General features: G+C 43.6%; 1 protein-coding gene across 3 annotated transcripts; it reads right to left on the bottom strand.

The window, feature by feature from the left end:
- Window positions 1–5,139: 5,139 nt before the first annotated feature.
- Window positions 5,140–10,849, bottom strand: lipg (lipase, endothelial). Of its 3 annotated transcripts, XM_069682601.1 has the most exons (10): window positions 10,550–10,844; window positions 9,301–9,491; window positions 8,852–9,031; window positions 7,882–7,993; window positions 7,560–7,778; window positions 7,136–7,378; window positions 6,784–6,904; window positions 6,127–6,354; window positions 5,930–6,034; window positions 5,140–5,833 (listed from the first exon to the last, which is right to left on the bottom strand). In XM_069682601.1, the coding sequence occupies exons 1-10, from the start codon at window positions 10,638–10,640 to the stop codon at window positions 5,821–5,823; spliced, it is 1,503 nt and encodes a 500-aa protein (XP_069538702.1). In that variant the 5' UTR covers window positions 10,641–10,844; the 3' UTR covers window positions 5,140–5,820. The 3 variants fall into 3 exon arrangements, with proteins under 3 accessions (XP_069538702.1, XP_069538703.1, XP_069538701.1); XM_069682602.1 differs by lacking the exon at window positions 8,852–9,031 and having other exon boundaries at window positions 10,550–10,843; XM_069682600.1 differs by lacking the exon at window positions 5,140–5,833 and having other exon boundaries at window positions 5,914–6,034; window positions 10,550–10,849.
- Window positions 10,850–12,472: the final 1,623 nt, after the last annotated feature.

Here is a 12,472-nt window from a genome sequence, read left to right as displayed (position 1 = left end):
CTTTGAAGGAAGCGCCATCATCATGTCAAACTCTCACTTTGTCCAACACCTTTGTATCAATACCTTTGGAAATGACCTTTCCTTTGGCCTCAGCTGTATCTTTTGCTCAACACTTGTCAGCAAATGTTTGCATGTAAACATGCTTAACTAGAGGACAAACAAAGTATATAAGTGTTTTGTAGGACTTGTTGTTAGACCATGTTGGAAGTGTTTGTGTTCGGTCATTTGAAAGCAAATCTTTGGACACATCCTCCTGACAGAGTCATCGACCTGACGATGATGCTCCGAGATAAATAACCTGAAATCAACTTTGCTCGACTTCTATCTGGGCCAAGTGATGATATTACGCAGAAATAGATTGAGGACTGTTTGTTCCAAGATCTGTTGATCTAGGGTAAAGGTTCTGTGAAGGCAGGGAAAGTAGGCCAACGGGATGTACAGATGCTTCCCGGGGGAGTTCAGTTATACAGGCCCTTGTCATCGCAAACGCACCTGACAGCATATAGAAAGCAGCAGGTGACACCCTTCAACACCCTTTTGATTAATTGATGATTGACGATTAAAGGTGAATTTTCTTATCTATCAGTGTTTCTGTCTGCCAATTTCCAATCTGACAAAAATCCTCTATTGGCGTCATGAACTCGGACTGATATCAGGCCGAACAGAAGATTCTGTCCGTTTGGCATCTCTTCTACCAAAAGGGAAAACGAACTTTGAGCTTGTCAGTGTGGAAACAAAGACTCAGTGCAGAGAAACGCTCTGAGGCTCCTACCTTCTATTATCTCATGTCTTCAACAAAAACATGATTCTGGATTAAATATCCAGTGGATTATTTGTTCAAATAATCATATGTAAGAACATATTCAATGAAAACAAAAGTGAGGTCCACCTTTGTCCATCTCACATTATTCTGAGAAAATGTGTTAGGTGACTTTCTTGGAAACTCAGAGAGACCATGTGACCTCAGTGCTTTCAACTCGGGCCAGACTAAGACTGAATGTCACAGTCGCTCAGCTGGCATCGCATTGAGTACAGTTACATGGAGCGGGTGTTTGCAGGTCAAATGTCAGCTCCCCTTGACGTGTTTCCAATGTGACCACTGTCATCTCATAAACTGTTTGAGAAACATCCCTTCAGTGCTTTCTCTCTCTGACTTCAATTAGTGCGTGCATGGACTGCTGGGATCATATGAGGTAATGTACCCCGCCTCCTCCTCCTCCTTCCCTTTGCTGTTGATCCGCAGTGCAACGCTGATGGTGGTGCTTGAGCCAACATCCCAACATGTGGCAATGTGTGCACCAGCACCCTTTAATCTGCTAGGCACGTGGCACCAGAGTGACCAGCAACACCGAGCTGCTCTTGGCCTAATGCACCTAATGATCTGGAAGTAAAGAGAGAGATGCTGCCTGGAGGATGTCGCAACAAAAACATTTACATTTGCAACCTTATCCAAGTTTATTTTCCGTCTTCACGGGACATGCACAAGTTGCTGGATAGTAAATGTTAAACAAGTTAAATCCTTCAATCATGTGATTGGACTTTAGAGGCTTTGTGCTAACGCTAAGCTGCATGAAAAATGCATGAAAAAGTTAAACGGTGCTGCACTACTTTAACAGACGTGAGTGAACATGACAAATTAAGTGATTGTTTTTGAGTGGAGCTGGCAAACGGAAACCTTTTGGGTTTTGCCCGAAGGTTTCAGGTTTCATTGTTTGTCAGTGGAGATTCCCGTGAATTTATCAGAAAAAAAATCATCACTGTTACCGTAACAACTGTCATAAAACAAAGCTGGGGGTGATTTTTAATCAGGCTATGCTTTATGCTGTTTTATACTTATATTCATCCGATCAATAAATATAAGAAGGTTATTGCCACTTTAGAGCTTTTCAAGAGTTGGTGTGACATATTATATTTTCATACATATTGAAAATGCATTTACACTAGTGTGACTAAAAATGAGCGTGTTATGTTAGTAGATCAGTGTCGTATTCAAAGTGAATGGAATAAAAGCTTGAATTACTGTTAATGTGTAAGAAATTGAAACGAACCAATATCAGCATCAGAAACGTCAGATCTGATTGAGTCATGGTGTAGGTACTAAAACATTAAAACATCTGATTGGGAACAATGATGGTTCAAATCATGTGTTTTGAATTTTGTTTGTGCTTTTGATCCTATTTAGGTCAGCAGGATCCAGTTCCAAGTAGCAGGTTTACTAAACTCTCTGGATAATTTAAACCCAGGACTCCCGAAAATATGTGACCGAGTTTTCCACAGTTTCCCAAAACCTGTGTGACTAATCCGTCCAGTTGGAGCAGGCGTAGCTCCCAACTACATCCCTTATAAAAGAGCAAATCTGTGTTTTTACTCAATCAATTTGCACTGATTAAATAATTGGGATATACTGTGTTAGTAGTGAGCTTTAGAGGTGCTGATCGGTAGCTTGGGACCACAATTATGTATGTTTGTCTGATTCATTTTTGAGTAACTGACTGACTGACTGACTGAGTGACGGTACTTTCACAGCCATAGAGAGAGAGAGTTGTGACATCGCAATGGCTGATCATGGAGCATATTGGACCTCCACTGACGCGACTCTCTGTCTATACGGCTCTGGATACTTTGATCGGGGGGGTAGGCGGGGCTGCTCCTCAGCTGTCCTCACCTTCATCTGCAGCGTGCACCTGCTTTAAAACATGTTGTCATCCCCTCATAAGGACAGTCCTTGTAACACATTGTCCACTAAAGCGCACATTGCCCTGATGCGGTCAGCCACATACGAGGTTTTGACCTAGTCTTGTTAATTTCCTATCAACAGGCCTAGACCAAAATGCCTCCACAACCAATTGGACGGACCTACAACCCGTCAAAGCAACTAAAAGTAGACTGCTAGGCTAGTTAGCTTGTTCAAGCGTCAATTCATACAGCCTTTGGTTCAACCTTTTCCACAGATGTTTAGCATGACATGATTGAGAAGCCCACACTTAACAGTTCTATCATGAACTATTATCCAGTTCTTTAAATACTGATGCAATAGCTGATTCAGAACTTTCCAGATTAGCGGCAGCCATCACGGTTGCTTAAAAAATTCCACAATGTAGCCTTATCCTTTACGGTATTATATAAAGGGTTTTGACTGGCCTGACCTGAATCTGGCTGGATCGAAAAATCTGTCTGGCCAGGACGAGATGCATCTGCCAGAGCAAATAAAACATGAGCCCAAGGATGTATCTGGTTTACAGGTTAGCTGTCACATGAACTTTGCCACCTCTGGACAGAGGCAGGCTAGCTGCCATCAGCCCGGAGGGAGAGTGGACAACTAGAGACAGATAGAGGGCCACGTTTGCAACAACACCAGAGACACATAACTGAACCGAGACACGGGTCATCATCTTCCCCCCAAAAACAACTGCATGTTATCATTTGACTGACTTGCAAAGTTAAGGCGATAATAACAACGTTGCGAGCTCCATTATGCTGATGTTAACCTTATGAAGCAGTTCTGCGAAAACTACCAAACTACGCTTGAGTTAGGATTTTATCTAAAGCTATCAAGCGAGACAGATTTATCGGTCTGCTGCCAATGCTAACAAGCTAAAACCAGGCTGGTGGGTTGATGCAGTAATATGTGTTCTGGCAAATGCGACACACTCCCGTTATAGACTGGCTTTGCTGTCCAGCCAAACAGTGACCAAAGAGGTCGTGGTTTGTTATATGTGGGAGACAGTTGGCATCAAGGGTGTTAAGAATGCTCCATGACTAAAACTGAATTGAGTCACCAAACCAAGACTGGGTGGTATGTTGGTTAGTGAGGGGGTAGGAAAGCTCCATGCTCACAGCAATAGCAGACTTGTGGTGTTGCAGCAGGTTTCCTGTCTTAAGGAAAATGGGTCACTGCTGCAATGAGATCCAAAGAAGAGTGGAACAGACTGTTAAAGATAATTACAACGCGAAAAAACAACAACAAAGTACGTACAGCATTTAAGCTAACGGTACTCAAGCTAGCAGTTAGAAACCACAACAACAGAGAACGTGTAGCATACTTTGAAGACGTCCTTCCTCTGACTAAGCTCCCAGGCATTTCAGTGAAACACGACAGGACAGGGCATGGTGTGACACAACTTTCTGTGATCCAGTTTTTCTGGCATGAAGTTTAAGTGGAACATGAGCAGGGGGGGATGCTCCGCGGGATGCTGCCGCTACATCGCCTCATGCATCAACAAATGCTAATGTGTCATTACGGCTCGGGAATGTTGGTAGCATTCCTGATTTATTAGTCCGCACAATGCAGTGAGTGTATTGAAGAGAACTTTTACTTTATGTTAAAAGATAGGATTAGTAGTTTACAAGAAGAGTGCATGTCTAAACACACGTGACTAGGTTAATGCTAGATGAAAAGACTGGCGTTTTCCTACAACACTTAGTGGATTTCTAGTTAAGCTGAAAAGTGTTGCAAGTTCGCCTGTTTATGCATAGCAGGAGCAATGTTGAGGTTGGATCTGCGAGCTTCTGTTTAATGATAGTTGACGAGGCCTTTGGAAGCAACATAAATACAAATTTTCACGCTCAGACATGATTCAAGCAGGATACAAAACGAAACAAATTGATGCTTTACTTTTAGACCAATGAGACGCTATTTGTGAGTGCCCATATTTGGGTAAAGACGTCAACATGCTGTTCATAGCTTAGTTATCAGATATGCAATTGTTCAGGGTTGGAACATTGTGTTTCCCAAGGCTGCATGTTGGTACATGCTCTTTCCTAATTGGACAAATTGTAAGCACATTGTACCATTACAATGTCAGCAATTTTCCTCACTGACACTCCAACATTAGGAGATCAAGCAGTAAGCTTGCTTCATGCTCAGGCATCAGGTTTTTATGAGCATGGCTTACACAGAGATCACAAATGGTGGACTTGTTATGGTTCATGAATGATTGACTGTGCGCTGCCAGAAGAACTGGCAACCTAAGATTACAAATATTCAGTCTAGCTGCATCTAAGAACCATAACCAAACATTACTAGGGCACATCTAAAGCCATCAACGTGTTTCTGTGAAGATTAAAATGAAGGCAAAGGCAACAGTTTCTACAAATAACAGGAATTTATTTTTTCCAAAAAGTTATTTACATTATATACATAAACACACCCCCAAAATAAGCCACATACAGTAACACTATACGCAAACCCTCAGACTGTGCAATGAGATCAGGGATCTCCTTCAGCTATACAGTGTATCAGTAATCTCTCAGCAGAAAGGCACACGTCTTGGTCACAACAAGCACAAACACCCACACACTAACACACACAACATACACACACAAATACTGCATCTAGGAGAAATGCATTCAACACATGCTTCATTATGGGATGTGCGCTGATAAATAATGTTGGTCTTGCAGTGCTTCCATTTTTTTCATAAATAAAAGATATTTAAAAATGTACAGTACAGTGACTACAAATGCTGGTGTATGTCCACTGGCACAGATCTGTTTTCTACCTCACTAGTCCACACAAAAGGAACGTTCTGCAGCTCCGCCGGCAATCTTAACACAGTTTAGGACTGCCCCATGATTCCAACCTGCGCCTCATTTCCCAGCCGCCTCGTAGACTGATCAGACCCCAGAGTTCTCGTTTCCAGAACCAATGGAAACCTTCCAGGTGCAGTTTAGAGTCCAGTCTAGCCCCCTTCACCGTGCGCTGATCCATCCTCCTCCTCCTACGAAAAGTGCTCAAATAAAGAGAAGGCAGTGCCTATCTCCGATCCATGTTGGGTCCCCCATGGTGATGGTGCATTGGTTGTCAGAAGTGCTGAGTTGTTACATGGCCAGCCTGTCAATCAAAAACATATTTTATTTTATTAGTATGACCACACAAACAGATATTATTTCATGCATGAATATTCCAAAATGTTACAATGTTTTGTACCGTTTTCTTGGTTTCACTTCCCAGCCATCGCGACATTTGGTGAAAGTTACAGAGTCCCCTGGTGAAATTTCAGTTTTTGAAGAGTCTTGGGCACAAAACGTAAACCTGGAACAACACAGAAAGAAATCTTAGTAAAAGATTCCCAAGAAAAATAAACGCCGATTTATTGCGTCAAGACAGCTCGTCCCCCTACTTACTTCTTCTGAGTTTCTCCAGCTTTAACACGAATGCGACGGACTTGCAGCACGGGTTTGGGAGGCTTGGTGTTCCAGCCCCAGAATGTTTTCTTTAAGTTCTTCCAGACAGAGTTCCAGGATTCAGAGTCTCCTTCCCAGCTCAGCTTGATCTTCAGCAGGTCACCGATGTCTGCCTCAGTGAACACCAGGAAGGTATTGGTCAGGTTCAAACCGATGGCGTTATCATGGCTGGACAGAGGAAGGAGAAATCAGGTCAAGTACAGAAACTAAACACAGAAGTTTAGCAGCTCTTTGTTTTTTCAATTTCAATTCTGCATTAATTAAATGTTTTTATGCCCAAAGTTGTGAAAAGGACTTCAATTTAGCATTAACATGTATAAAAACTTGAAGTAAAAGTCACTGAAGTTCCTGCTCCAGTCTGAGCTTGCTGTCATTACAACCCAATGTGACTGCCACTTTAAAGGTTAGCACCAACAAAGTTCAAATTCCAAGTTTATATCACAGCAGTCTGTGTGCCTGTCAACATCAAAGAGCTGTGTAGCCACCAGGTTGTAAGTATACTATAGGAAGACAGCAGCCAAAGCAGAGCTCGGTGGTTTTATCCATCATTATGTTTAGGTGTTGTGTCTTGTTTTGCAGGGAGAGTTTTGCACTTACACATCAACGAATAAGTCGCTTGTGTCATTGTGGGCTCCGTATAACTTGACATAGAAGGTGGGATCTGCATCATCTGCCCGTTTTCTGTTGAACACATGCATCTTCATCTGGTAGTGGTAGCCTAAGGAGACAACATGGAGTTAATGTTTGATCGGCTATGAGTTTCTGACCAGTAGTAATTTACATTTCCAACTGATATAGTCATAAAACATGATAGATGTAGAGGTTAAAGATAAGTGATAATTAACTGAGTTATTGTAGAGTGTCTTATCAGAGTAGAGTTTTACTGTTTGAAGTGAAGCTGGAGTTAAAGATAACAGACTGTCATGCATGAATCCTTGTTTCAACTTACCTCCAAAGGGAGTGTCAGCACGTGTCTTCAGGTACATTTTGGTGTTGCGTCTTTTGCGCATCTTCCTGGTGTTGTAGCCGATGTTGTTGCAGCGGTTTTTGCGGCAGCTGAGGCAGATGCCCTTCTTGAAGCGATCGGGGCCGGTGCACTGGAAGGCAAAGCTCATGTGGTCCTTGTTCATCAGGGAGTCCACAAACAAGTGCACGGCACGCTCATGCTCGCACTTCATCACCTCCATGAAATCTGGAGACAACAGGAAGGCAGGTTAGGAATACTGCATATGGTCAAACACAGAACTGAAGGCTGGTTATAATGCCATGTTAACTGAACAACTTAAAGCGGGATAAACCTTAAGAACATAAAAGGAGTGCAAAATTGATAAACTTAAGAGTCACCACATAACAACCATTTCTTATGAACTTACTTCCAGCCACTGCCAGGACATCACCCAGCGCACAGCCGGGCTGCACGTCACCACCGTTGGGGTAGATATCAATGTCCCCAATTGGCTGCTGGATTCCAATGCTGACACCCAAAGCCTCCCGAGTGTACGTGTGCAGAACATCTACAAAGTCAGCATCATCTGGGGAGAGGCGCTTCTGTTCTGGTACGCCCTCAAACATTGGTCCTGCTGGGTCTAGACCTGGAAGAAATAAAGATGAGACAGAAGGTGAGTAAAACTAGGCTTTAGAAGCATTTATTGCCGATTCATACAGCAATAAATAAGTAGCTGGCACTACACTTACCAGTGATTCTGCCGATGGTCCCTCGTACGAATGTTCCCGCGTAGCCGGCTACATGAGCACCTAAACTGTAGCCAATCAGGTGAACGCTCTCCAGAGGCAGCTGCTGCTCATCCTGTCAGAGAAGACAACACTCGCATTTAGCAGCTGCGATCTTTAACACAAACCAACACCAAACAAATCCTGGATTTCAGCCAACGACGGTCAGTCGTGCCTGCAGCTGAGCCAAGCTCAGTTAACCCGGGCAGAATCTACTGACAGTCCCTTCCATGCAACAGCGCCTCCACCATCTGTCTCAGTTTGTCTCCATGAAACAGTCTTTGTCTACGATTACAACTACATGGCTGGATGCCTGAATCTCTCCTCACTTGCAGTTCTCCGTGCTCCGTCCAATTCTGTGACAGTCCTGCTGAATGGGACTCGTCTTGTTTGCCTCAGAAGTGCTAAACAGGCCGTGATCCTCATTGAATTCTTTGACGAGCATTTATTTAAAAATGTACTTAAAAGGGGAAAAATATCACGTTTTTTTAATCTGTGCAGACACATTTCAGAGTGTTAGCTACTGCCTGTGGGTAACCTTAAATTAGCAGAATGGATATTTAGCACACCTTTTCACTGCTTCTGACACATTTTGACAGCTCTGTCATGCCAACAAAAGGTGGAAGGAGACTTAGAGGTACTCAACTGCTGTTCTGTCACTCAGCATTACTGACTGAACTGCCAGACCACGCACTATGACACATCATTTACAAGAACACATCCCAAACCATTAGAATTTATGAGACCCAATAATCCATCTGGCCTACATATGAAAGAAACCTCGGCAATGAAAACAAACTATGTCAGGGGTGAGTGTAAACACATGCATGTGGTCAGCGTAGTGTTACAATTGAAAAAAGCAGATGACAAGTTAATTCAGGGGAGTTTCAATTACTTTCACTAGTGTTTAAGGAGCAGACATGACTGTACACACCTGAAGCCAGTTGATCAAGGCGGCAATATCTTGACCAACGCTGTGAGTGTGGTTGACGGCGTCGGGATAAAGCTGCATAGCCATCGGTATCCAATCAACCACCACCACGTTGGCCTCCGTTTCCCGCTGCATCACTGCAGACACCAGCTTGTGCATCCAGTTTTCGAACATCCCACTCATCTGAGAGGAAAACAACAGGAGTTATTCATTCATTCATCCATTCATTCAGCCAGCCGGACTGCTTTAACCGGGTGACCTCTCTGATACTCTGCGCTCCGCTATCTCACAGCCACATGATAAATTCCAACAATCAAAGCTGTCTAGGGTTGGAGAGACAACACTTCCTTCAACTTCCTTCACTGAGTGAGGTTGCAGTTTGTCAAGAGTGACCCAGATTAAGAACAAGAGGGCTTAAAACAGGGACAGGGATGATGCAAACTCATACGTACTGTCCAGCCGTGGATGATGAAGATGGTTTTGGCTGTAGCGTTGAAGCCACACTCCTCTAGACACTCCCTCTTGCCGGCCTGCAGGTAGCAGCCCTCCTGTTCCAGATCTAAACTCTTCCTCATGTTGTACTTGACGTTGCCATCCGCACCCTTGCTTTCTGTTGGCAACTCATCCAATCCACTGTCTTCACCTGAGGGAGGAGAAAACATGAGAAATAAGAAAACGCGCTCCTTAGCTTCTGCTTTTCCAATACATTCAGTGCATGAGGATGAATCTCACTATTACAATGGTACAGTTTCAAACCCATGATCTAGATACCATTCAGCCAATCACCCGTCACTCTCTCAGGGAGCGGCTGAGACAGCCAATCAACTCGCTCTAGCAGCCAACATCTGATATAATAATGCCGGCTGGGTGTAAGTTGTACCGGAGACTCAGGCGCACAGCCAAAAATATTACCGTCACCCTTCTTCTCATCTTTTATATCATCCTCTCCCTGAGCTCATATAATTATAACACACTGTGCTGTACACTGAGGCTAAAACGGTGCGATTGATGAATGTGACTGACGCAAGAGGACTAAGAGGAAACCGATTTTAAGGAATAAATCATAAACATAGAGGTTGGTTATAAATTATTTTAGAACTGCACAGCCTAAGGCACGTTTTAGGTAGGCCATCTTTGTGTCTGGTTCTTCATGAAGAGGGGATAAATCAAAACCAGTCTAGACTGTGCAGATCCCAAACGTCAGATCTGAATTTAAATGAACTCAGCACCCTCTGGTAATGGGCCACACACACCAAAATGACTTCAGCTGGGTAGTAAAGACGCGGCTGAGCGGTCTGCGGTAAAACGCGGATTCAGCGGAACATCTTTCCAAGTAGCCCAGTTCTCACAGACGTGGCGTTGTGTGTCCTCCTCTTGGAGCTTCTGCGTCAAGACCGCTGCTCTCCCAAAAAAGGACACGTCGCCGATACGTCTTCTGAATCCATTCCCGTTTTTCTGGCTCGCTCACTTTTCCGCCACACTTGCTCACAATTGTAATTTAGCCTAATAGTCTAAAAAATGCACATTAATCATGCAGCGAATGCGGGGCTATTGGAGGTTTAATTCAACTTTAGTAAATTTCAGTCACAGAGTTTGCCATACTTTTCCATGTCTGATGTTGGTTTTGACACTTCCCATAGAGGCTGAGTAAAACATTAATAATACAAATCAATGAACAAAAGACACAAAGGCATTTCTTACCTTTTAGCGCAGCGTTTTCCCCAAGAGCAGACGAGAAGAGCGCAGCGGCACACTGTAGGAAAATCCACAGTAAAAGGGCTTTATGATTCATTTCTCAGTCACAGACGAGTGTGGAGGAATTAAAAGCTTCCTGGTGATATAAAGTGTCTTTCTGTATTGTCGTTGTAGCGCGATAGGAAGGTGAGAGAGTTTAGATCCAGTGGTGACAAAGAGCAACAGAGTCTGTGGTGCGTTCTGGTGCGCGCCTGTCAAAGCACCGCTCAAGAAATGTATAAACTAGCATCAAGTGTGTGATTAGAGTTTTAAATAGTTTCTCCTTTTCAGTCATCTGATCATCGGCTGATCTATCGCGCATCTTATTGGTCAAGCCCCCATTTGTTTACGTTGAAAGGCGTGGCGAAGCTGAATGAAGTCGTAGTAGGCTTCTCACGTTGCGCGTATTAACCCTTGTGTGCACGGACTGACGCAAGACGCCCTAAAACCTATCCAGTAGCTTTGCCACTGGCATGAAGGTCATGTTGCTCGCACCATTTGCTGCCTAACCGGATTCAAACAATGTGTTTAAATGACCAATGAACAGCTCATGATCCAGTAAGGCGCACTGGAATGAGAACGGCGCAATCACTTTTGATTTTTAGCCATACAGTTCTACAAACACTTCATTTTGCTCATTATCATATGTGGGGAACCCAGAATCCCCCCTGCGCGTAGATGAGAATATTTAAAAGGCTGCTTCCCGGCTGTGGGGGGATGGCGAGGCTCCCCCCTCCCTGAAAGCATCGTCCCCTCTGGCTGGCCCACTGCCAGACCATCAGCTTAGCTCACCGACCGGTTTCAATTGATGAGACGAAGAATGGACGCACTCACGCAAGGGTCTCTGCTACAATAACACCACTGTTTTGTGTACATACAGCAGCGCGCAATACCCAGTAGGAAGTGTCACCTGCCGCCCCGGCAGCTCCTGGTACCTGGGATGCAAACAGCTTTCACGCATCTTTGGAAACAGCTGCTGGTTATAAAGTGCACTGTGTCAGTGGATTTAACAGCTATAAGAGGTCAACAAAGACATTAAACTGTTCAGTGATGATCTTTATTGTGATCTCTATTAGGAGCTTTAACTGAATCTAAAACGTGACATATTGTGTACAAACAGGATGATGTTGTTGTGACCTACTGATAATGTCTCAGCTGAAGAAAGACAAATTAGTCCCAGTGAGCTGTGGGATGACTTCAGAAGATATTATGAATATTTTTAATCAAACTTTTAAAAAAAATCAGCCTCAATATCAAAAATGTATTTTTCAAAGGGGGCGAGAGAGGCTATGCGTGATACATGGGCATCCAAAATAACTTGTCCTATTTTTATCCACGTATTTATAGCAATATTATATGCCGTAGTGAACACAGCAGAAGGTGCCATGATGCTGCATCTCCAGAGGGCACTATAGTTCAAATGATGAGATGATGCAATGCCGCACAGAGCGTGCTCACTCACCCTTGTGGGAATTTTCCTTCAGATTCCTTCATCAGTCATATCTGCTGCTTCACAGGATGTGGAGCGGGTTTTGAAGCTCCGACGGACCTGTAAGGAGATGATGATAATGTCATTCTGGCTTGTGACAAAACTACTTACAGTTTGATTTTACTCCATTCAACTCAACTTTATTCATACTGCAGCTTCCATACAAACATCTGGCCCAAGGTGCTTTAAAACAGAACACACACAAAATAATGAATGAAAACTGGTGAGTAAGATTTAAGAGCTAGGGCAGCAAATGATGAGGCACCTCAAGTAAAGCGGGCTGATAAAAAGTTATGGGCTTCTTTTAAGTACACATCTGGAGTCCCTCAGATCCTCGGGCAGCCTGAAAGAGATTTAGTCCAATCTAGATGCACTTTGCTGCAATTTAAGTGGAATCCTGC

The sequence above is a fragment of the Semicossyphus pulcher genome, unplaced genomic scaffold, assembly GCF_022749685.1.
Source record: "Semicossyphus pulcher isolate SPU_LCO1_2020_fin unplaced genomic scaffold, fSemPul1.0.p SCAF_6, whole genome shotgun sequence".
Taxonomy (NCBI): Eukaryota; Metazoa; Chordata; class Actinopteri; order Labriformes; family Labridae; genus Semicossyphus; species Semicossyphus pulcher.
The sequence above is the reverse complement of the archived record's forward strand: the minus strand, read 5'-3'. Positions and strand labels throughout refer to the sequence as shown.